The sequence below is a fragment of the Chaetodon trifascialis genome, chromosome 20, assembly GCF_039877785.1.
Source record: "Chaetodon trifascialis isolate fChaTrf1 chromosome 20, fChaTrf1.hap1, whole genome shotgun sequence".
Taxonomy (NCBI): Eukaryota; Metazoa; Chordata; class Actinopteri; order Chaetodontiformes; family Chaetodontidae; genus Chaetodon; species Chaetodon trifascialis.
In genome coordinates this window covers 10,543,947-10,570,525 of record NC_092075.1, presented here as the reverse complement: position 1 = coordinate 10,570,525, position 26,579 = coordinate 10,543,947, and the positions used below count along the sequence as shown (strand labels likewise).

Below are 26,579 nucleotides of genomic sequence, written 5' to 3'. Positions count from 1 at the left end.
CGAACACCTGCTTGAAAACCACAGATTTATTTCTCAGAAAAGGAAGGCAATATGTGCTGCGTCTACTCCCTTTGGAAGTATTTCTTTGGCAGGATTGGACTTGAAGTAAACTAAAAATATGGCTGGGACTTTTGTGAGCTGCAGCCTTTTGCAATGAAACAGCAGCAGCTTAAAAATTCTTGAATAAATTCTGTTAAAGTTAACAAACTGTGCCGCACACTTTAGAACTGTTAAACTGTAAGACTGTGGAAAGCTTTGTGTTCGTGGCTTCAGTGACATGACATGGCTGATTCTTGGTTTTACTTTATGGTGCCCCAGGAGAACCATCAAAAATTCATGTTGTGCTCTTTTGGTGACTGAAATTTCAGCCAGTGGAGCAGAGGATAGGACAAATGGCGACTTTCTAATTGGGACCACATGTTACGTCTGTTGAGTCTTGAGACACACTTGAGCATGTGCACACACAAATACACACAATTTGAGGAATGTTTCCAGGAGGTTTGAATGCCAGGGATTCCCTTTGTGCTGGCCTGCTGTCAGGGCTGCAGCTGGATTTGGATGTGTAGCTGTATGCAAGGATACCCAGAGGACAACATGGAAGGCCCTTTTTCTGCACAGAAACAAACGATTTGTCTTTGTCCTGCACTCAAAACAAACACATGATGTGATAAATGTGACATGCTAAGTAATTATCTTTGGAGAGCATCCACAAAAATAGAAAGTCACACAGAGCTGATTCACAATCTGCTGTTTGGATAAATGCTGCTAATCTGTGGCATTCTTTTTTTGGCAGCACCTTTTGTGTAAGTCGGCATAGCTTACTCTGGATTTTTTGAGGGGAAAGGGCATTATGACCGTGTTACTTAGTGTGATCTGCGTGACAGAACAGGGATGCAGAGCGAGGACAGACATCATATAGTGTGTGTGAGCATGTTGGGGCAGTTCGCATAGTTTAGCCACATCAGGTTCATCCACAGTCCAGCTCGTCCCCAACTGCTGGCCGCCTTACACTGCAAGTGTTCCATATCCTGCCCAAGAACGCACACGGCATACCTTCAAGGAACGCATTTATCCTTCTTGTTCAATTTAGTCATGGCTGACGTTTTGACTGACAGTAACCTCTAGTTCTTTAGTGTGAGTACAATATTTCTTTTTTTACTGAAATAAATATGGGGTCACTTCCTTATGGGGATGTGGTGGGAAGGTATCTTATCAACCAGACTGCTTGATTAAATCTGAAGAGCTGAGCTTCTTTCAGCGTGAGTCAAGCGTTTTGTACCTGTAATGTGTGGTCTCGCCTGCCCTCCTAAGGCCTTTTTAAGGCTGTTTTCAACTTTGAAGTCACATTAATTAGGTTGTGAATCTACTTCAATGAGTATCTCACTGTACCATCAGTGCCTCTGTGCTTAGACCAGAGTGTTTCTTCTTTTTTTTTCCTTGCTTTAGTGTCACTGTGTGTACGCCTGCTCCCAAATCCTTCTGCTCTTTCCCCACTTTATCTTCTTCAGCTGTGATGCAAGATTGAGCATCTTCCCCTCCTAATCCACCTTTCTCATAACAGAGCCCCAGTTAGTCAGTCAACCGGTCATCGAGCAACACAGCCTATCTCCATCACCGGAATTCGACCAATAAACAACCTTATACAAGACGTACGCCTTTCTTATGTCTCTCTTTCTTATCTCATCATCTGGGAAAGTGATCCTAGCAACCATCACCCCCAGTTGGCCTATAACCCGACAGATAAAATCTGGGGCCTAGGGAGATGTCACTCCTCAGTTGATGTGTGAATGACTGTGGTACCTCGTAAAGTGCACACGCATGACTGAGGATGTATGGGTCTCATTTTATTACATTCACCTCTCTGTCTCTGAAGCGTTTGTGTGGGAAAAGGGGGCTGCCGATTGAAGGGAAAACAGGGTTGCGGGGAGGAGGAACGGGCGTAGGTACTGCCCTCGAATGTTTTTGGTGGTTTCTTCATGCCGCATGTGAATATTTTGACATCTCACTCTTTCATTGGTTTTAAGTTCCCCAAAACAACCACCTCCGCAGAGAGAATGAGGGTTGAGACTGCCCCAGATGTTTCCCTCTGGAATAAAAGGCATAACTTGAATTATGTGAAGCTGCAGTTCATTTTTATTATTGCTTCTTTTGATCTTTGTTACTCTAATGGGCAATGGAAAGTTTTTACACGTTAACAAGGACCACATATTAGAGCGGAGAGTTTTCCCTTCCCTGCCCTGCTCTGTGTCTTGCTCCTGACAGGTGAGGGTGTGCAGTCTTCGCCCTCTGCTCATGGTTGGCTCGACACTGGTGGGCTCCAGCCTCTCTGTTCTATCCCCCTGACAGCCAGCGCTGCCATGTTTTGGAAAGAGCGACTTACGATAAATAGCATTCCAGGTTTTGTGTGCTACGCGAAAGGTTATGTTGTCCTTATTGGCTTGACAGATGCCTACAGTTTTCTGTAAACAAAATTGAGATGTATGTGTGAAGCAGCAGGTGGACCAGTTTGTCATCCGGTCCGTGGCTATCACTCTTCCTCATTCACTCTCTCTCTCTCACACACACACACACACACACGCGTATATCTGCTCTTGTAAACACTTTACTGTACAGTGCAGTCGCCTTTAGGTTGCACTGGGCAGCCTCCTTTTATACGTGGCTTTTGCATCTTTTTCTCCAGCAAGAGATCTTTTGATTTATTAACAGCTTCGGTTTATGCGGATTTAAACAACTATGCATCAAACAGAGTTTTATTTGACCCTTGCCAGTTCTCACTCAAACCATATGTCTTCAGCTGGCATTTGTATCACACTGTTAGACTTATCCAAACACAGTTGAGTGTGTGTCTGTGACTTCGCCGGCCACAGAGGAATCCTTGCCTGTCTGTTAGTAGCAGCTCTGCCTGTGTGTTTATACTCCTCTGCTGACCCCGTGACCCAAAGGTCACGATGCTCACTAAAGCAAGCAGCGGGGCACAGACACATTTGGACACACTCTGTCTGGCATAAGAGTTTGTGTGCGTGTGTGAGAGGTTGGCTAAACATGTTTGTGTGTAGTCAGGTAGTTCAGTAAATAAATGTGTAAGTTTAAGGCTCGGGTAGTCCCTTGCAGTGCTGGTGCTGATGGACACCTCAGTTTGTCCTCTCATGTCATTATTTTTATCCATTTCTATAGCGCTCTTCTTTTTCATCTAGTTTGCATACACACACTTTTTTGGTTTTCACAAAAACCCAGATGAACAAAAAGAGGTAATCTCTTGCTCAGACATCCACTGGACAGCAGACGCTGCCAACGGGGGTCAAAGGTGAAATGTTCCACCTTGTTTTAATCTAAACAACTCGGTTTTCTCAGATCATCGTCCACTCTGGTCGGCGGAAATACTGACAATTACTTTGGCTTGCCTAAATAACCTGCTTGCTCCAAGGGCTTTATTGCGGAACCTCCTCCTTTTTTCTTATTTTAACAGATAATAAAATCACATGAAGGCTAACTGCAAAGAATGATTGATCATTTGAACGCTGATACTGAAGTTTCAGCTGTAGTAAAAGAATAAAATATATACACACACACTTTAGTGGTTTTATGGATACATTAAGTGTGCTATTATTATTATTATGTGTGTGTTCAGTGTGAAATATAAACCTGTAACCATCAGGGATCTTAAACTGTGTGACATTTTGGAGAAAACCTCCCTATTTGCACATATAATGTATAAAAAGTCTGCATTTGAATTCCTCCATCTCAGTGGTCCAGGTTGTGTAACACATCGAAGGATTTCATGGAAGCTTCAGACGTGCCTGTCAGACTGATCTACTGTTTTGCCGTTTGCTAACCCCTCACCCTGCACCACATCCTGTAGCTGCCTGATGTTCATGAGACCGGCTGGAGCACACTGTATCTCAATACGACTCTGATTTATTATGGTGGTGGATGGTGTTGATGACAAAATATGTTTTTAGGGATGGATATTTTATGAGCGATTCATAACGGTTGAGGATGAATTACATGTTCTGTCTGTTCACAGCACTGTGCGCACATGGGATCTGAACTCGGAGAAGAAGCACAAGTCTGTGTTCAAACCGCGCTCCTTCCAAGGGAAAAAGGTCATCCCCACATGCTGCACCTACAGCCGTGATGGGAAGCTCATTGCAGCAGGCTGCCAGGATGGCACCATCCAGATCTGGGACAGGAACCTCAGCGTGAGTCTCGAAGCACACACATACCAACCACCACAATGTGCAGCACCGTGTAAACACAGGATATCTGTTTAGTTATGGCCTCGGGTGCAGAGTCATGACACTCGGGTCGTCCGGTCACAGGGCAGAGAGGTCAGAGTTCAACAAGTCACCGGCCAACACTGACCAGAATTCAGAATGCCTCGCTTTAAAATGCATTTGTCCAAACTGGGGGTAGTTGAGATTAATATTACATAGCAGTGATCTTGGGCCAGAGTCACTCACATTAAATCCAAACTCTGGCAAAAGAGGAGTCTACAGCCATGTTAGAGGATCTGTGAGGCTGCAGTTAGACACAGTGCTGCTTTGAGCTAAATGCTAACATCAACATGCCACTAGCTTGACTCAAAATAGCTGATTATGTAACTGAATTAACAGACTTATTATGATTGAGTTGAATTACATGAATATTACTGGGGGGCCCAATCACAATTTCCCGCTCTACATTTTCCACTATTAGTTAATTTGGCAATTAAGTGATCAAAGTGTTCACTCCATTCTTCAAGATTCACATGGTTGAGGTAATAGCTGATCTTGGCTCTCAAGTGGCATTGCTCTCACTTATTTGGCTGTTTTCACTTGAGTTATTTGACAAATCGGCAGAAAAATGACTTCCATTCAGGGCTGGAGAATGCATCTCCTCCATCTTTCATCAAGTAGATTTTTGGGTCTCTTGAATGTTTGATCACTGATGGTTACACGTTAACCCGTGCCTGCCTGTCCCACCATGAGTCTATCTTCTTGATGGCTGTCACAGCAACACATCTCTGGTTAGATCAGTGACAGTGAGTGGGTTTGGCGCCTGGTTCACTTACTGAATTTACCTCCATGAAACAGATGGGAAGAGGAAAAAAGAAAGGAGAGCGGTGTGTTTCGGTTTGAGAGGGACTTATTGGACATAATTCAGTATTTTCAAAGATGACATATTTTGGGCATCATCCCAGTTTGGTGTTCTCTTACGTTATGGCAACCCGTTTTGCAGACATGGTTTCACAAGTTGCTTAATCCACAGTGTGAGAAATACTTTGTAGTCATTCACCTGGGAGTCCTAAAACACACTATAAACCCACATTTCTTTTGAAAATAAATTGATAGAGGACTTCACACAGATATTGCTAAACACTTCAGATGATCAGCATCCAGTATGAGACATCTAGTTGTTTTTCTGCCTTCATTGTATTGGCACATTTCTCCTCTAATTCATTTGTTCCACTTCATATCCTTTCATCTGTCCAGCGCCATGTGTGGACAAGGTTGAATGCTTCTATTATTTCATAAGAGAATAGTGACAGTGACAATTAAGCTGTAGTTAGTGAGTTGGAACAGCTTGATTGGACAGAGGAGCTTATCCAGATTAGTCAAATGGGAAGTAGGCTACATGATAATTATTCCAACAGACAACTTGGTAATCACACAGAAATAATATCGTTAGATGGAGGATTTGTTTTCCCCTATACGTACTTGTCTATTGAAGGAGCGTTTGTGCTTCCATGTTGTATGAACTCCCACTTCTCCCCCACTCGCCCATCATCCCATCCCTGTGCTGCTCATAACAGCAGGCTGCAAGTGATTGGGTTAAAGCTCTCCAAATTTATTACCCCTCTTTCTCCAAGCTAAATATTTACCCTGCGTCCCATAGCAGCTTACAATAGTCATGTCTGTTGCCTGACCACTGGAGCCTGTCCTGTCTGAATGGCTCAAGAATTTAGCTGGTGCCCTCTGCCCTAATCAGCAACCTGTGCTGCTGACTCCAATTCAGCCACAAGCCTAAAAAGGAGTTGACCTCCCGATGCTTTTATTGCCGCTCTCTCCCCCACTCAAAGGAAACCTATCTCCTTTTGTATCACTACTATTACTCATGGCCAGAATATGCAGGCAGATCAATCATGATCAATCATGTTACATGACCTTGATCTAGAGCTCAGCCTGAAGAGAAGCTATTGAGGATGACACATCGTGCTCTTGAACCCTATCATGAGTTGATTGATCCTATGATGGGGAGTCAAGGAGGTCTCTTCTAGCGGACTGCCACAGAGAGTGATTGCATGCTCACTCTCTGACCAGAGGGGTCGGTGCCAGAATTACAAGGCTGCATTTAAATGGTTGCCAGGTAATGCGCACTCTGTGGAAGTTTATGCATGGAGGGGTGCAGGCCCAAAAACATTTCCGCAGAGACCTGGGGAATGTTATGATGTCATTGGTGGACTCAGATGTTTCCAGACTTCAAAGTGGGACCCTAAAAGAGGTGGTTTTGATGAACTACTCAGTTGAGACATGTCATCGTGAAAAGACCTGAAAACTTGCAGAAAAGGAGTTTTCTGCATTTGTTGGTGTCCTGCCTTAAATTATGAGAGGCACCAGCATTCCCCAAGAAGATTTAAATGAATCCAGAAATTAATTTTAAAGTTTCTTCATTTGTCATCCTTTGTAATTCTCGCCTTCAGCCTGTCTTCTTCTTTATCTCCACTCAACACCCTATTTTTATTCTAGTTAGACACAATTTATTGTCACCAGCATAAATTAACTGCCAGTGCTGGCCAGCTCATAATTCACAGCGAGGACCGTCAACACAGTAATGTGACTCTGCACAGTATCACTATAAACTACAGTAGTAACTGTGGGTTATTAAAGATGGGGGCTGTGGAATATTACAACAGACAATCACAGCAAAACTTCTTAAAGTCCAATGAAAATGTTTAGAAAACTGTCTAGGATCTGATAACTGGCTCGAGTACATGCACGGCCCTCGTCATGAACATATCTTCATGGAGGCTTTTTAAATGAAACCAGACCGGTCCACCAGGCTATCTAAAGACAGTCTGATGGTAAACATTTATACTGGACCGCAGTCGCACAGCCTCCATTGTCCATGATTTCTGTCATGGCCCCACAGCCTGATCTTCTCTCCTTTAACCCTTTTTACATGTGGTGACAGTCACTAAATAACCTTCAAGATGTGCTTTTTATCAAGTGAATGCTATAGCTTCCAGCGTCCATGTTTTAACCTTGAACAAAGACCTGAAAAGGTCTGTAGCTGAGACATAGAGGAGTACTTTAATGGGGACACTCTTTCATATTATGTGGACACTCACTCCAGCGTGATCCTCCAACACACACGCACATGGCTTCACCATCACCACTTGTTGATTTCCATGAAAGATCATAGCAGCTGTTCAGGACTTGTGCGGTTTGGCCACTCGATCCACACAAAGTAGCAGGGGTCAGAGTGAGATGTTACAACTGGCTGCGCAGCGGGCATCAGTAAGTCTTTCAGGTGTGTGGTTGTAAAAGTATGGCGGCTGGGAAAGGCAGCGCTTCGCAGTATTTATATAATGATACTCAGATAGTGTGGGTGGGAACAGTTGGCCCTGTGGTAGATTGTTATCATAGTCTGCTGACGATGAAACCCAATGCTGTGTTCCTTCAGCTATTTATCAACTCCTGCTGCCGAACAGGAGTACATGTGTATTAGGGCTCTGTGCGCGTGCCCGTGTGCGTGTACTGCATGTATACGCAGTCTTGTATGAAAGGTATTTATGCGTAACTGTGTAGAAAAATACTCACATTTGCGTGCTGAGTAAAACCGTGACAATTTATCCCAACGCCTGTTTAGGCCGGGGAGAAGGGCACAGTTTACAGAAGATGTCACAAGGCGTGTGAGGAGTTTCAAACAGTGTACAGGAATCTGGTTTCACAAACCGGCTGTGTAGATTATCACAGGAAGCAAACACCACGGCATCTACCAATGCCAGCCAACATTAGGATAGTAAATAAACACTCTAGCTTTCACAACAGCAGTAAATGATCTAGAAATAGCTGGAGCGGGTGTATGTTTGCAATAAGCAGCTCGATTAACCACAAGCTACGTACTGAAGGCTCTACTTTGACTGAAGGATAGGGATTATTAATCAAGTTTAAGAAAGTGAAATCATTCTTACTATTTCCTGCTTTGTGTTTTTGAGGGTATAACATGTTTGACTGACCCTTAGCGTCCTTGTCTTCATAATTCACTCCAGAGTTGGACTTGTCTTTCTCCTCATTCCACCTGTTTCTCTGGCAGGACGAGAGAATTTTATTTTTAAATATGTATGTAAATGGACGTGCAGAATATGCTTCTTTTCATTTCACTGAAAACAATATAACACAACAGTACAACATAAAAGGGGGTTCAAACACAACATGTGCAAACAGCAGATGGAGTTAATCTTAGAAAGACGTCAGATGAAAAAAGAGAAAAAAGAAAAAAAAAAACTTTGTGGAGTGATTCATCATGGGCCGAACAAGAGCTCATAACTTTTCGTACATGTTGACCTGAAAAAACCTGTGGCTATAGTGGAAAACATTCCTTTGAGGTCGCATCTCTGCAATTGTCTCTGGAATTACGCGAAGCAGATTTCATCACCTTCTCCTTGCAGCATATTTATGGTGTAAGATCTACATGTTCGGTGCCACATGCTCTCTTCCTGCAGCCCTGCACCTCACAAACAACCCGACTATCCTCTCCACAAGACCCCTTTTAATGATGTGCCATTGAGCTTCATGCAACAGTTCAGAAGACAGGATAATCACAAGAAAACGGTTCATTAGCATACCCTCCAGTTCATAGTCCACTGAGCACATGCTAGCTGTTTGTCCCGACCATGCATAGATGTGCTTGCAGTTATATGACTGTAAATATGTTTGGATACGCTCCCATTGTCCATGTGCACATGACACAGCAGTTGATTGCATGATTGAAATGGGGCCTCCAGTTTCTTTATCTACTCACATGTTTGGCTGGGTTTAAGCCTTGAACACTATGCTTTAGCAACTGTTTAGTAGGCCAGAGATAGCCAAGCTGTTCCACGTCTGCTTTCAAATTAGAAAATGACTTCTTTTTTTTTTATCAAATTGACCTCTTGACTTTTATTTCTCAACCAAGTCAATTTCAATGCAGCACATAAAAGAATGGCTAGATAATCCGAGATAACAAATGGAGAGAATGGATTTAAGTCAAAGGTAATATGCAAGTAAAATGATGATGGGAGGCAGAAAATTACCCCTGGAGACACGACAGACACTGAACGTCCAAGGCCTGAAAAAGTGGAGTCGTTGTTATCTACAGTTCAAGGTAACAGTGTTATCTGTCTCGTCCAAGTTAATAACTTCCCTCCATTTACTTTGGAAGTGAAGTATGGCCTCGTTTCCTACTTGTATCACATCACTCATTCACCTCACGCTCCACTCTCTCTTTGCCAGCATTTCTCTATCTTATCTGTCTTCCACACTCTGTGCTCACTTCAAATTCCTTATCCAGCGTCCCGAGTCAAAAGCCTGTATTGCTGCAATTCCCTTTTCACTGATTATTTGCATTCCGTTTAGAATTAATGAAAATGTCACTGTATAAACCAAGGTTATGTTTGTTTGAGTGTTAGCAAGCCTACTTCCCAGACTATTGCTTCACCGCTGTCTTTTAATGATCGATCTCTGTAATCTGGCTGCACTGAGTCCAGGTAAGACTGAGGCACTGGGAAGTAAAGGTGGGAGGAAGCAGAGAGGAGGCACAGGCAAGACGGCAGTGCAATTAAGGTTCAAACAATTAGCTGACTTGTTTACTGACAGAAAAGGAATTGGCAGCAGTTTTGATAATCAGTTAGGTGTTGCAGTCATTTATCAGTAAACAGTTAACCGGAAAATAATAACTAGCTGCATCCATAAATGTAAAATCTAGAGTAAAAACTCAAGGTTATCCAGAGTAACATGAGTTTAACATCACTGTATTTATTTATTGGTTATCTCCTTTTCCACTTCTGTCCATTGTCCACATTTTGAGTGGCCGTGTTCTTTCCGAGAGATTTTCTTCTTGCTGTTCCTTTGTGTGTATGTGTGAGGAAGATAGAGAGAATTGTGTGTTTTGGGGAGGGGGTGGGTGTGGGGGGGGGGTTGTTGCACTGGGTTATTTCCAGCCTGGAGCTGCAGACCTTGGCACACACACACATACACTGCAGTACAGTAGTACACCACTGAAAAAGTACATGGAATGGCTGGCCATCTTGGATACAGCTGTTCAGAGGAGAAGTAAAAATGCTTCTGTTTGCAAGACGGGGCCGGGGCCGCAGTGGCTGGGATTAATTAGGAATATTTTGGATGACTTTTTAATTGGGGTAGAAAAATGTCATGGTTTCCAAAATGTCGCTACAATGCCACCAGCACTCCCTGTTCTCCTAAAACTTTTAAAACAACTCATTGTTTTAACTACAAAGGTGAGATTCCAGTCTGTTCTCGACCGCGCACAATGACCCTCGGCTGAAATGTCACTTAGCTGACTTGGTTTTCAGTGTTACATGCTGATCATCACAGCCAAGCTGAGTAAGATCACATTCTCATATACAGCAACATGCCGAGGAAATAGTTACAAGGGCAGAATTAAACACATGATTAGCCTGACGAAGACCTTGGCGGTGGAAACTTTGCCTGCGAGGCTGTAATATTCAGAGTGCTGACTGCCTTTTTCCACTGTAAGCTGCTATGTCTTATGTTGTATATGCACTGGCTCTGTTGAATTATATATGCCCATATATGGGCCTTCAACTAAGGATTATTTCCATTTTTAGTTTATCTGCAGATTCGTAAAATTTCTTGTTTTGTCCAACCAACAGTCCAAAACTCAAAGGCCGTCAGTTTACTATCACATAAGACAAATCAAATCAATAAATCCTCACATTTGAGAAGCTTGAATGTGGGACATTTTTGTTGGAAAGGTGATTTTGATGATCAAAATAATTGCAGATTCATTTTCTTTCCATTTCAGATCAATAATAATTGAACTAAGTAGACTTAATGCACGTGTGTTTCAAACTCCACGGGCCTCCTGCTAAAAAGTGGTAGTTTACACACTAAGGATGGAGTGAGACAGAGTCAAAAGGGCGAAGTTAGCCCACGGCTGCAGCTGAAATGGTGTCTGATGCATGTTACTGGCTGGTGAACTGTACGCTGTAGGAATACTACAAAACTATTTCAGGTAGGAGCAAAGAAAAACTCAAAAATACCATCTGCCAGGCAGGCGCCCAAGCTTGCCAAGGTAAACCTCTGTGGTCTGTAGTCTTGTTAAAGAGTGTGGTTGGTAAGATGTGTTAAGTTGCCAGTATTTCATAAGGTGTAGAGGGCTTCATAGTTGCACATATAGTATGGTGTTCATGGAGGAAATGGAAACCTTGTGCTGCTGAAGTCACAGAATGAAAAGGTCCTTTTGTTACTGCAGTGACCAACTGAAACATCTGCTGCTGAAGCAGAGCACTGACAGTTTGATACTGTAGTACATCAGGAGATCAGAAGAACTCTTTTTAATATCCATGAGCAGTGATGACCAAGGCAGCGTGTTTATGGAAAAGGCAGACAGAGCCAGGCCTGCACTCTTTATTCATTTTGTTCTGTACGTAATGATCAATTACATCTACCCGAGGTTTTTCCTGTCTCTGCAATGTCCTCTTCTGTGATAAATATCAACAGAAGCATACAAAAATCAGTGAAGCTGATGAGGTAAAACATTAAAGATATTATGAATAGCTGGTTGCTGCTGTTCGTATAGGACCTGAGTCTGGAGCTGCAGTTACACTACTAAACCATAAACTAAGCCAGACCCTGTATAAATCTACGTGGTCAATGCAGTGTTTGCTCCTTTTCTTCTTAGGTCCATACAAAGTTCCACTGTCGGCAGGCACACATTCCAGGATCAGACACCTCCTGTCTCTCCTTTTCCTACGATGGCATGACTCTCGCCTCACGCGGCGGTAAGTAAAATATCTCAGTCTTACAGTATCCTCCAGACCGCAGAGCCAGCAGTTGCACGCATTGCGGTTGCCTTCATCGACAGCCCAGCTCAGAGCCCCCACTCTTTAAGTCTGATGCTTCATCCAAGGTGAAGGTTTTTTAGAGGAGGAGTAGCTTATCTCTTCCTGACAAGCTACAAATAAACAGGGACCACCGCACAAGGGATCTGTACACAGAAACATGACTTTACCCTGGTCTGTGATCTCGTCAGGAGGTTTCTAACGCACAGACAAACAGGAATAAGAATCCTTCACTCAACATATTTCTGTAATGTAAAGGGAAAAATAACTAAGTCAAGAAAGGAGAGTATTTACAGTTTACCTGATTCCTCCATGTATTTTCTAGGTGATGACACTCTGAAGGTTTGGGATATACGCAACTTCAGGAAGCCTGTGAATGTAGCTACCGGACTGACCAACTACTTTGCCATGTGAGAATTTTTAGCTGTCATCTGAATTGCCTGATTACCATAACTTTATGCGTGGAGTATGAACTGATTATATTGTATCGGTCATTTCCCCCATTAGGACCGACTGCTGTTTCAGCCCAGATGACAAGCTTCTTGTGACGGGGACCTCAGTGAAGAAAGACGAGGGAAATGGGAAGTTGGTTTTCTTTGACCGAGCCTCCTTTCAGAGGGTCTATGAAATAGAGGTCACCAAAGCAGTAAGTTCTGCCACAGTCTGCCACACATCACAGCTGCACTCGCTGCAACATGTTTTTCAGCTGGTTGATATAATATGTTGGTTTCAAACCGAAATGACCAAAAATGATGCACAGTGGAAAAGAGTCCTCAATGAAAGCTAATGAAACCAACGTGCATGTCATTTCTCCTCCACATAAGTAGTCTGAGCTCAAATAAAACTGCAGCATTAAAATGTTTTTATTTGCTTATAGCTGCCTGAAAACACAGCAGTCATCTAAGGCCTCATTATGACAGAGCGAACAGATTTGACTGGCCTGATATGGGGATTTATTTAATTTCCTATTTTACCCAACATAGGATTATTCCAACGGATTAGACTTTCAGTCTTTTATTTGTATTTATTTTAGTCAGTATTTATTCATTTCTAACAGCAACTATGTCGAGGTCAACAGGAATTTAGAGAGACAGAACCAGAATAGTGCAGTCAGCAGTCTTTGTCGTGTATAATTATGGAGTAATAATGCCTGAAACTCAAGTCTACAACCTAAATGTCATTTGAATTGATATGTGTTAGCAAATATCCCAATCCTCTGGCATTGAGTACACATGTTCCCTTTAAATCCTGGTCTCTGAAGCTAGACATGTCTTTGCAGAATAGCAGAATACATATTTTCTCCATCTTTAACCGGGATGAAAGAGTATATTGATGAAAGAGTATAAGAGAATATTGAGTATTGGGGGAAGACACAGTGGAAGATGAAAAGCGTTATGGAGGGGAATGAAAGACAAGGAGGAAAGTTTAAAAAAGTGGTTCGAGGCAAGCGAGGAGAAAGTGGAGTAATGTGACCTTTCCTTACTGCGAGGTATTCCCACAGAGCTCTGGCAGAGCAGCTATTGATGCTATTATACATACTGCCTTTGAGTTACATGTGAAATTAAATTATCAGCATGTTCCATTCACATGCACACGCTGTCCTGTCAAACACGTTAGCATGCTATGCACTTTATACTAATCCTGCTTCTCAGAAATCCATTTGGTGAAGGCAACCAGCCATAGGTGCTGAAATGAACAGCAGAGGTGCTGTGCTCAGTAGAAAAAACTTTTTTTGTGTGTTGTTGCTTCCTGCTCCTCCTCCTCTGTCTGTCCTTTTCAACAGATTTAGCACTGTGTATCTGTAGTCATAACAGTGAGGTCTGACAGAGGCTAATGGCTTCTAACTTGGTCTCCCCGGCTAAGGCGTGGCACTTTCACATGGGCCACTGAGTGAACATGTTTGAGAGAGGGGGGGGAAAGAGACAAAAGCTGGGTTTGTGTGTCCGTGCATCCCCGTCCTGCCAGCCAGCTGCTGTTAGCTTGCAAACCTTGGCACAGCATCAACACTAAGTGCACACCCCGCTGCACAGTTGTACTCAAAGAGAGCAGGGGAGGGCAGTCTGCGTTTGTAGATGACCCATTTTATCTGAGATTTTCATTTTAATAAATAAAAAAGTGTACTCATTCTTTGTGTCATTGCCTTACCTAAACACGACTGTTTAGAAATATTCAAGCTGTCAGTTTTAGGATAGCTGTTAAGTTAATTGTGAGCTGCACATGCGTATTAACTGAGAGACCTACATGAGTCTGACAGTCATCTGAAGTCAGAACAAAGAGTATCATGGCGTTAAAATAGAGTTGACTGAGTTCTGTGTTGGTTTCTTTTGATGACAAAAAGCACCAAAAATAGCATTTTCAACATCAGTACACCCACTGTCAGGACCTTGGTGTACTGCCTTCCGTCATTCAGGAGGAACAACAACAATCTCCGTCTTATAATAATGTTCCACTATTGTTTGTGGAAGTAATTCTTAAAATGAAAACCACATTTTCCAGTTGTGTAGAGAGCTGGAGCTCCTGTCTGGTGGAAGTTTGAAGGTGACGGTCCACAATACCTGACGGAGCTAAATAGCGCACACCAGTTAAGACAATTTTGAATATTCACTGTTGATGATGTCATTCAAAGATGGCAGGTGGGGTTATTAACTTATAAATCCACATATATATGGATGTCTGTCATCCAGATCAAGCCGTGGTCGTCGTCATGTGTTGTATTTAGGTCTTCCTGCAGACTCTACATAAACTTCTAAACAGAATCAGCTGTAACATTTGCACGCACTTCACTGTGGTGACGATATCGCTATAGGCAGCATCAAAGAAAGACCCCAGACACTTTGGGTCAAAGAGTCTGTTTAGAACTTAACAACCCTCCTCCTCCTCCTCCTCCTTTGGATCACTTCGTGGACGTTTGTCTTCTCTTTCACTTTACTGAAGAGGGTAAACATTTGGAAGTGATTTTTCCATTGGCCTTTCACTTGCTCCACCATCTCCCATCAGTTTTACTGGAAGGGACGGCAGCAAAGCCTCTTCCTGTCTGATCACCATTTGCGCTGCACAGAAATCCAGCAGACTTCACACAAAAAACAACACAGGCTCGCAACCAGTACAGGCCGCCAGTTGCCTTGGCAATGATTTTATTTGTGTTAATTGTATTAACCACTCAAAATTTATGTTGTAATGATTAAAATACTTCATAGTAAAATGGAAATATGCTTTGAAGCCGTTTGCATATTTCTCACAGCCGTATAACTTTATTTAATTGCTTCCGTTGACATAAAAGCCATGGTTTGTGTGTCAACATGTCGTGTTGGGTGGGCACAAGGGTGGCGCCAGGGCACATGTTGTGTTGGAAAATCACGCTCTTGTGAACTTCAGAAATCAGAATTCAGAAAAGTGGCTGTTAATGGGAGTTATCAGCATTCGTCATGTTGCTAAATTGCGTAGACCTTTTGCTTTATTTCTTTGTCTTTCTGAACTTCACTGGAAAAATAGAAATATAGAGCAGTTTGGGGAAGTATACATAGAGTTTTAGGGGGTTAGGGTTAGCCACCACATTGCCCAGCCTCAACCATTTTGATGTCCTGTATTTTTGGATTGACCTTTCATGGTGTTTTACTGTATGTTGAGGTCATCCTCTGGATTCGGCCCCTCCTCCCAAGCCACTGACCATTACACTAACAATGTGAATGTAACGTAATTGCCTGCTCTAAATTGTATTGGAAGCTTTACCACCGTTTGTTTAAAAAAAAAAAAAAGATTTTGATGCGTTGAAATGTAGTTTTGCAGCAGATCAGTTATTCCTAGGTTGACGTGCACTCAGTGAACCTGATGAATGTGCTATTTACTATGTTTACATCAGCCGTCTGCTCCTCTGATGGCCAGAGGATTTAAGTGCAGCCTTTATGAACGTGGCGTACGAGGCTGGCGAGCGAAAGGACGGGCCACCAATCATTTCTAACTAAACAGTCTACATAACCCTAGACCTGGATTCTGGGGTGCACTTGGGAGGGCAGGCTGTTTTAGGCCCATTCGGTCAGACACTAAAGCTCATTTTAGTCCATCAAACGGGGCAGAAATCAGGTGAGACACTGCTGAAAAGACAGTTGTTGCATCCCTGTCCCTTGTCTTGTCAAGTCTCTCTTGTCTGTCCAGCCAAGCTTGAAAGGTAGACGCAGGCCGTAACTCTGTTCTTTCTTGTGCATCTTACCAAGTAAATCTTCCAAGATTTAGGAGCCAGTTGTTCCAGCAAGGCAGTCCATCCTGATTACAGACTTCTCGGACGTGTGCCCACTCAGTGTGCAGCTGAGGTGCTAAGTCTTGAGTTCGCCTTTCCCCAGGCTGCTCCATTCAGCTGGCCTGCGTAGCCTGAGTCTGTCAGAAGCGGCGCACATTTGGATCCACTCACCAGCGACGGGGAAAACGAGGAACACAGCTGTGACTGTTGTGTCCCATTAGTGCTGCATAACTTTATTTCATAATCAGCACACGGATTGGGCAAGTGGCTGTTGTCTTATTTATACCTAATCAGTGGTGTTTTAATCTGATGGGACGTGGACGGCTGCTACTGAAGAACTGACTGATTAAAGTTTCCTCCTTCGTGGCGTGATGTAATTTGGTGGACGTGAAGTGTAAACAGGGGTTCCTAGAGTGTAAACACGAGGCTCTGAATTTCTGGAAAGCAGTCTTGCTGTTGGCTCTGGGCTCCTCAGTGGATCCAGCTGGTGTGGGCCCCACTGAGCAGGTCTTCTCTTTCTATTTGACTTGTTCAATGTTGACAGAAGGATTTGTTTGGGTCTGAAGAGGTTGTTTTCTGAACTTGACTGGACTGCAGTTACCTGGCTGTTCACTTTTATTTTGGTTTTCTCTGCCTGCTTTGGGTGGTGTTGTGTTGCCCTGCTGCGTGTTGGGTGAGTTCCTCGAGCTTTTACAGTACCTGTGCAGTGTAACAGAATCCCTAACTGTCATCACTGCCTTCCCTCACATGCAGGGACTGTCCGTGTTGCTTCAGCAACCCTGACAGAGCAATTTATAACCCATTACACATCCACACCGAAGCACATCCACAGTGGGCAGACTTCAATTGTTCATACGCGTTAAAACATGTTGTGTTGAACGTTATCAACCATGACCCCATGTATGAGTATGTGAGGCTCATGTTAAGCAGATCCTGTTTAAAGCATTTTCCAGATCTTTCTATCAATTACAGCCGGCTCGTGATCTGGTTGAGCAGATTAACCCTCATCTGTCCCGCAGCTATACATCACTGAGCTGCTGGCCTGATCGTGTAGATGTGCATGTTTGAGGTTTGGGCCAAATTTAAGCAGATTGTGAAACATTCTGTTGGTACAAAGTCTTAATTATGTCGCACACAAATGTTGGAATGCTTTTAAGTACGTTTCTTTACGAGGTGACTCACTGTATAAGAATAATGGTTGGATCTAATGTTTTATTTGATGACTCAGAGTTGCATTTTATTGAAGTAAAATCACAAACAAGCCACGCATGCCTTGTCCCTTTACACACACGTACTTTTCTTAGTGCGTGTCTGTCCTCTGCATGCGTGCGTGAGTGTGTGATCGTGTGTATGTGTGTAGTTGAGACTCCTTCCACTGGTATCCTGGTGGGAAGCTGAACAGCTGGGCGCTAAGCAGCTTTCACCATCACAGAATCTGGACGTCCCAGTCGTAGTCCTACCCACCCCCCATCCTATGCCCCTGCCCCAGACCCCCGCCCCCCTAGATTGCTGACTGTGTTCCACATAAGGACAAACGCTAACTCTCCAAAACATTCAGTGCAACTACGGGACATTCATGTCTGCATACATAAATGTGTGTTAACGATGACACACACGGAAGCTTGTGATGCTCTAACAGTGTGTGTGTGAAGAAAGGAGGCGCTGCTGCGGGAAGTCTACTGTAGCTCACATATCACAGAATGAACAGAGGGTCTTCATCACTGTCCTGCAACTGTGTGTGTGTGTGTGTGTGTGTGTGTGTGTGTGTGTGTGTGTGTGTGTGTGTGTGTGTGTGAGAGTGTGTGAGTGTGTGAGTGTGTGTGTGTGTGTGTATTTCTCTCTGCCCCTCTTTTGCTCACACACACACACACACACACACACACACACACACACACACACACACACACACACACACACACACACACACACACACACACCTCTGGATAAATGTGGTCACATTTGCCTATTGGCACTGGGCCATCTGTCACACACAGACTGAGGGATCCAGCTCTCATCCCAACAACCAAATATAGTCAACCAGAGCAGCAGAGCACGCTGGGCCTGATCCCCGCTGCACCACAACCAGCCTGGGTCACATCAGAAACATCTTTACAGATCTGACCCTCAGCAGAGAAAGTTGCTCACAGCCTGCTGTGGGTTGGTATTATAAAGCATGACCTCCTTCCCTCACTTGTGCCACCTTCAGTTACTACACAAAAAAACACGTTACTTCATTCTGTTGTTCCTGTCTGTCTGCGTAATCCAGAGCGTCGTCCGCTGCCTGTGGCACCCCAAGCTTAACCAGATAATGGTGGGAACTGGGAACGGACTGGCTAAGGTCTACTATGACCCTGTTAAAAGCCACAGGTATGTTCAGTTGTTTTGTTATCTTCTAATCTTCTCTTCATAAAAACCATGAAAGAGCCATACTGTTGCAATGAAAAACATATTTATTCAGCTTGTCAAAGCCGTGTAAACATGAGCATGACGTCAGCCCAATCTGCCCACTGTGGAGGCTGAAAATGCAAAGTTAGCAGGAAAAACAATCATTTGATCCCAATTTTTGATGATCCTGCTTCTTAAAGTCCCGCTCCACTCAAAAATGTGTTCTTAGAGTTGAATGATTGAGGGTCACTGTGCAGGACGATGTACAGTACGCGCTCATTGAAAATCTAGTTTTAAAGAGGCCGGCCTACGAGCGTGATTTGTGACATCATAAATAGTTTGGAAGCCAATCCTGGTACAGTATTTAACTAATGCAGGTGTGATGTGGAGGATTTTTTGAATGAGGGAGAATGAGTAGATGAAATTTGAAGGATTTTAGTACAGTGTTTTATATACAAACTAAAACAGTTTCTTATCTGTCTCGTTACTCAAACCAAACACCAGAGCTGAATCATCTATTGTTATTCCCAATCGCAAATATGTCTCCCATTGCATCTGTATGGCCCTTTATGTATCTTGAAGTTTTTTAGACGACAGTGGTAGTCCCGTGGCACGGCTGCATGATACCTTTAAATAGCATCATTTGTAATCCACGGGCTCTTTTCCAGGGGGGCTAAGCTGTGCGTAGTGAAGAACAAGCGGAAAGAGAAACAAGCAGAGACGCTAACACAGGATTACATCATCACACGTAAGTTCTTCCATGTCCGTACTCGGGAGACAAAAACCACGCTAATCAACTTTGAACTTAATCCCCTGCTCTCCCGCCTTGCTGTGCACGGCGCACAGTTTCACAAATCACTTTTCTCGAAGCCCTCCACCAGTTTAGCCCACCTTCATCCTTCATCAGCTGTGTGTTTTAATAAGGAGAGAGACATCAGCGAAACAGTGCCTGCTGTCTCCCGTGTGCATGATGTCACATGTGGATATTCTAAGCATCCTCCTTCTCAGACATCAAGAATAAAACTACCAACCTCTATTTACATGTTGCCTCTCTCTCTCTCTCTCTCTCTCTCTCTCTCTCTCTCTCTCTCTCTCTCTCTCTCTCTCTCACACACACACGCACACAGACACACACACAGACATTCAAACACACCCTCACAGGCCCATTAACTGATGGTGTAGGGTTTGGATGAGTGGATGGACAGCCGGAGGGCACTGTGCCACGCGGCGGCCATGTGGTCTGCAGTCACGGCGGATCACGCTAAGGACAGCCGCCTGCCCCACCTCTGCTGGCGTGATCTCCTGCTGGTCCACGCCACCTACACAAACACACACACAAACTACCCCCCTACCTGTCATCCTGTCATATCACCAACACACGAGGCTGTCATCTCTTTTGTGCGTGCCTCACGCTCCTTTGACCCCAGACTGAAGTCATGAACCTCCAGGAACCAAACAGCTGCCGACACGTCCTCCCTGATTGGCTGCTACGACCCAAGTCCGACGCCATTTATTGTTTGGGCTACCGCAGCCTTTTCAGATGCATCATGTGATTTCATTGCCATGCCAACAGGGTGTGAAGTAGGCAGGCATTTGACTGCCACGAGCGGCGAGTGACGCACTTGATGCCCTGGCACTGGAAAATTAGAGGGGACAGGAAGCAAGTGATGGCCCATTGAGAAAAGCGAGGGAATCTGTTAACAGTAACCTTTTTGCTTAATGTAGCGTGGAGGAGAAGAATTAACACTGAACAGCGACAGGGCTCCTGAATGGAAAATCACTTTATCTAGCCCTTTACTAAAGTGTCTCTTTGTAACCCCTGAGGATAAGAGCAGAGCATACACTCACTTTACGCAAATGCTCACACACACACGCACACACACACATATACTTTCTCTTCCTACACACCTTTGAGGACACTCATTCACACTCACTCATGCACACGTTCACTCACACACTCCTGGATTTAAGTGCTCGGGGCCTTTATTGTGATAGTGTTCACAAAAGTGTGAAGAGCAGCGGAGTGATTGTCCGAATCTAAACACGGGCGATATAATGAATATGCTGGTGTGCACTATGGCAGAAAGAGTACACAAGAGGAGGGATGCTACCAGAGGTCAACAGGTGCTTGTATTTTTGCGTACGTCTCTGTAGTAGTCGGCGCGATTGTGTTTCTGCACCTCCTGTGTGAAAACAACTGTTAAATCTCAGCTTTCCCCTCTGTCTTCATTTAGCGAGGCAGTGCGACACACAGGCTACAAACACTGAACATATTTGCGCGGCTGTGTTTTGTGATCTTGCAGTTTGAGTCACCTAAGCGACTTGATTATCTCTGTTTACCCCGTGTGTCTCCAGCTCATGCCTTACCCATGTTCAGAGAGGCCCGGCAGCGGAGTACACGAAAACAGCTGGAGAAGGACAGACTCGACCCAAAGAAATCCCACAAACCCGAGCCGCCGGTGTCTGGACCAGGTAAAGTGCTTTTTTCTCCCCTCCTTGCTTGCGTTAGAATTAAAAAACAGGAATAAGAAAACAGAGGAACTCTTACTATCATGTGAATATGAGCGTAGCAGCGAGGCACGGCTGCAGTTGTTTTTAAAGCGTATTGTTGTCAGCGGTCTTAACTGGATGAATGCATGATTCCGTTTGAGGCAGATGTACAAATCCACAGTTGTTGATGTGTTCACTATTACGCAATCCAGCTGAAGTGCAGAGCCGTGACAGCGCTGCTCCCACTTGGCCTCTCAAAGCTTCACTGTAGCGTGCTCCCGCCTCATATTTTTTGACTGCTGCGACATAACGCTGCATTTTGAACTTTCTCTGGACCCCGTGCTCGGTCACTCTCTTTTTTTTCTGTAACGCACTCTCTCACAAATGCCACACCTTTGCATGATCATGGATAGAGTTTGAGCTTCGTTCCAGTAATCCGAGGTGCCAGACTACATTTCCTGCTACACCGTGTTCCAGCTGGCTCATTGCTGCGTTTTGTTGGGTTTTTTCTTCCCACTTTCACTCAGTTTTTCTTTCAGTGCTATACACTTACAAACTAATGGTTCCCCAGTGAAAATGTTTTTGCGATGTTAATGCATTTAGACATGAAACATACGAAAAGTAGCCAAATTTCAAAAAGGAGGGTCATGAAAAATCTTATGAAATAAGAAATTTTGCCAAGTTTACAACAGAACTACTTCAAAACGCCATGACTAACGCAAATAAAATGTTGTGCATCCAAAGGACGTTGTCATTGATATATATTTAATATATTAGCATTTCTTTGTTTTCTTGACTGTAATAAGTTGTGAAAGTTAAAAAGAAGAAATTTCATAAAAGTACAGCTTACATAATAAAGACTTTACATGTAAAAACACCGCTCAGGGAAATGACATTAATTAGCAATCGTTGGAGCGGCAAGTATGAAAACAGTCTGCGAATGAAAATGTAGGTCCGTTTTATAAAAATAACCAGTGGTTTCTAGATGACAGACTCTGTTCACATTGTTTACTCTCTGTGTAGAATGACTTTGCACAAGTGCGAGGTAATGTTTGGCTTTTGGCTCGATGCATACAAGCAATGGAAAGAGGTGCCTCTCAATCCCCCAAACAACCTCGCTGCCCAATTACAGCAGGAAACCCCTGCATGTTTAAGTATGGCAATGCATGTGTGCTTGTGTGTGTGCGCGCACATGAAAGTGTGTATCTTATCCTTCATCTTTTAAGACAACCGTAATAATTCCCTCTCTGGAAAGCGGGGCATTTTTTTCCAGCAAAAGCTCCATTAAGTGCAGTCAAATGCAGCCAAAAGCGTAACATAAGCAAAGAGCAGTGCAGCTCTGATGCAGTGCCGTCGAATACAGGAATGCAGTAAGTGTACGATTCTATCCAAAGTCATAAAAAGCTCACGATGTGATGATATACCAGTAATTAAAAAGAAATGGTGTGGAAAACTGAGCGTAACCTTTGTGCACATCCTGTTAAATTTTATGTAGTTACAGGTTATGTAAAGTCATAAAGTAAACTAACATTTCTTGTGGATTTAATGTTTAAAGGATTTATTGTGATTATCTGTCCAGGTGATCATAAAATTAAAGGAACGTTTGAGGAACTGTGCTTATTGGCTCACTGGCTAAGAGCTAGCATTGGCATAAAGACTGCGATCAGAGCTCTCCAAAGATCAGGAATCCATCAGCCAGCATCTCTAAAGCCCACCAATTAACACGCTGCGTCTGGTGTCTTCAATCTGTGCACAAACAGAAATGTAAAAACGACTTTTTTGTGGTTTTGTCATCAAATATGATCCTGGATTCTCCGACACACCAGCTACTAGACGAGCTGGCTAACGTGAAAACAGCAGGCATACGGTAACTGTACATCTGCTATGTGCTTGCAGTGATGGCAGGTGATGCCACTGTCTGCAGCGTTTAGCAGATCACAGATGAAAGACTGGCCAACAGTAGATAGTGTCAGCTCTGTCTGGTGGAAGTCTAGCTTGCACAGATTTGTATGATATTGACATTTTCTTCATTTAAGTGTGCCATTGTGATGCTACCACTGGTGGGCTAAATCTACAGTGTCACACAATCACAATGCATCTAATCCGGTCATCATGTGTCCCGACAGGTCGTGGAGGAAGAGTCGCGGCTCACGGTGGAACTCTGTCTTCATTCATCGTGAAGAACATCGCTTTAGATAAAACGGATGACAGTAACCCACGAGCGGCCATCCTGCGTCACGCCAAGGAGGCTTTAGATAACCCTTACTGGGTCGCTCCGGCATACACACAGTAAGAAAACCTTGTATCTTCATTTGTAAAAAACATGAATCATTTACTCCCCGTCCATCTCACTCCTCATCTCTTCTTCACTCACTCATCTTCTCTCATTTCTGGGTTAGCTGACAGTGTAAGACGAGTACTGGCAGTGCTGTGTGTACTATTGTGATGGCGCTTGGGTTTCTTCCTGCCGGTGTGACACATGAATGTTTAAAGAGTTGTACAGTTTTACAGGTACCCACTTCACACTGCAGGAAGGAGAGTAAGGGACAGCTTTAGATCACTATCGGACAGCTTCGGAAAAAAGCTGTGAGCCAAATCAAACAGTCTGTTTCACATACTGCAAGAAAGCGACGCTGAGTTAAAAATAATATGCTGGTGATATATTTTACACAGCAGGCTAATGGTCTCTATTACAACTATCTGTTTGGCTTGGAGTTAGATTAAACATCAAGGTAATTCTGTGCATGAGCAGCCTCATGACGGCTGAGTTACACCATGAACCTTGCATACTACATACATCTGCAGCCTGAACTTCCATCGCCTCAGCTGGCCTGTTAGAGGAAGTCATTTGTCCAATGCATTAAAATGCTAATATTAAACCCCTGAAAGCGTGCTCTGTCATCAGGTTTTTATCTTTCATTTGCTGTCTGTAAAAACTGTTCCATCATTACCCCTTTAGGACGCAGCCAGAGCCCGTGTTTGCAGAGGAATCGGAGGAGGATGAGGAGGCTGAAAAGGAACCAGAGTGGAAGAAACGCAAGATCTGAGGCACTTCAGCGGCAGATCATTTTATATAGGATGGCTGACAGGGTGGGCTTGTGGTTGGATATACAGCACCACGAGGATCGGTCCCAGAACACTGAGTTACTGTCAGAAACTGTGCACAGGAGCATCAGTTAAATTACTAAATTACGCCGCCTCTGCCCTCCCGCCTGTCATGTTTTTTTAAGCGTATATGTACAGTACATGTGTGTGCTTCTGTGTGTTTGGGTAGCGCATAAACGTGGAGGCATTTTCACTACGCAGGCGTAATATAATTTTAAACAGGTTTTACGCTGCTCTCATTGCAATTCATCAACCACTGGAAGAACTTGGCTTTTCATGTCTGTTTTGATTATATAGACTTTATTTTCATCATTTCTATTGTCCTCTCCTCCCACATCTCCAGAGTTTGCTAATGCCTCATAAATCGGCTCCAGATTTTGTGGTCTGGTTCTGTTCATCAGCTATGAAGAACATTCTCCTAGTTTGTAAGAAGTACATTGTGAAGACATACAAAAAAGTCGCAGCCAATTGTATTTTTTTTTAAGGGTTTAGGGTTTTAAAGCTGTTCGGTTTTCTTGGATGTGATTCAGCAACGCGCTAATTTAGATTTTTTTCTCTACATTCTATATTTCACCTTCTATTCGCTCGTCAAGCGGTGATATATTTTATCTGAAGTGATGGCTCAGCTGATCAAAGGAATTGTTCTGCCAAATATCTTTTTACGAGGCATTGGCTCAAACCTGCCAGTGTACCACACGCAGTCCAAGGCGGAGCGGGTGTTTTGACTAACCGCTTCAAATAAAGTTTTTACAAGCTACTTTTTTGCTCAACCGCAAGTTTTGCAGAATGATTCAACTTAAATTCAATGAATTCTAATTCAAATTAATCTTACTAAAATCCACTTAGTAGCCTGTTCAACCTCAAGTTAAGATCTGCTTTCTCAAACAAGCTGCTCTCAAGGTGGATGAGCTCCTACATTTTCAAGATTAAACACAAGTGTGGCTACAGATATACAGTATATGTCTGTTGCACTGTCTGCAAATAACAACAAAACAAATAATAACCTGGAAATAACTCTACTGCATACCTATAAGAGCTGTTTCTCCGTTTTGAACCTCTTGAATGACCTGTACAGTGTCTAAAAATATTTCAGCTGACAGAGAAAACCACAACATACAGACCTAATGAAACCCATGTTTGTGTTCTTTATACGTCTCTGCAACCTCTGCCTACAGCAACAAACTCATGGAAATGCTTTTGCATGATGACACACAAGTTGTTTCTTTTTCTCCAGTACCTCAGCTTCTTTATATCGCAAAGACAAGGAGTCTTTAAACTCCATATCTTTGATTTAGCTGGTTTCTATGTGGCTTTAAAGAGTGAAGCTGTAGAGCGATCTTAAATTCCAAGCCAACCAAAGTTACACGCAGACAATCGAATGTCTCAGCATCCTGGCAAACTTCCTGTGGCCATAAAATGAAAAAGACACAAAGAAATAGCAGGACAAGAAATATGGAGGGATTAAAACAATGAGTAATGTTTTCAAGAGCAGCTAAAGTTGAGTGGAGAGGAGACTGGCTTTGTGGGGGAGAGACTGACATCCAGCTCTTCATGAGAAGAACAGCTTTCAGCTCGCAGCAGGAGGCGAAGAGCGACTGCTGCTTGATTCACTCCACCATGTGAGGAAGCGGTGGGCATGGGGAAAGGAGAAGCCGTGCGTGGAGCTGACAGTGTTACAATGTTACCTGTAAGTAAGGAAATTCTGCATTCTGTACTGGAGGTATGTCTATCTGTGGCCCCAGTACAGAGGAGATGAAAGGTGTTTTTGTGCTTAAACATTTGGAAAAATGAGTCACAGCTATTAGTTTTCACTGGAACATCTTTCTACCCATGAAGACGTCCCAAAAAAACTTTTCTTTTTTTTTGGATCTGGGGGGCCTGACATTTTTGTTTTCGTTAACAAGCAACTCTTAATTACTGTCTACCACAGACGTCATGTAGGATAAAAGCACTTAAAGGATAACACTGGTGATGTGCTGTATTTCTCTTTAAGTCAACAAATCCTATGAAAAGACCTGCACTGTAAAAAAAAAAAAAACGCCTGCAATAACTGGTTTCTTTTGTAAGTAGGGTGCAGCAGTAACAAGTTGCGAACACATTTAAGCTGATATAAAGATTTGTTAAACAGTAGTTACAGAGCAACATTATCATTCATTTGTTTCTGGCTGCCTGTCCAATATTAACTCTCTTTTAGCTCCATTTTTGGTCTCTACCACCTCCTGAGGGACACATCTTGCTGTTTAGCTACAAAATGCTCCACTGTGTTCACCAACTAGTCACTTACCTCGCCTGAGTTTTGGT

The 26,579-nt window shown here is 43.4% G+C and overlaps 1 protein-coding gene across 1 annotated transcript in view; it reads left to right on the top strand.

The window, feature by feature from the left end:
* Positions 1-26,302, top strand: part of LOC139349040 (WD repeat-containing protein 70) — a 37,095-nt gene extending 10,793 nt beyond the window's left edge. Inside the window, exons 10-18 of the mRNA XM_070989497.1 lie at positions 4,025-4,199; positions 11,905-12,004; positions 12,390-12,474; positions 12,572-12,710; positions 18,565-18,665; positions 19,352-19,431; positions 21,039-21,155; positions 23,300-23,462; positions 24,133-26,302. Coding sequence (XP_070845598.1) covers positions 4,025-4,199; positions 11,905-12,004; positions 12,390-12,474; positions 12,572-12,710; positions 18,565-18,665; positions 19,352-19,431; positions 21,039-21,155; positions 23,300-23,462; positions 24,133-24,220 — 1,048 coding nt within the window. The 3' untranslated portion in view covers positions 24,221-26,302. The remainder of the gene's footprint in view (positions 1-4,024; positions 4,200-11,904; positions 12,005-12,389; positions 12,475-12,571; positions 12,711-18,564; positions 18,666-19,351; positions 19,432-21,038; positions 21,156-23,299; positions 23,463-24,132) is intronic.
* Positions 26,303-26,579: the final 277 nt, after the last annotated feature.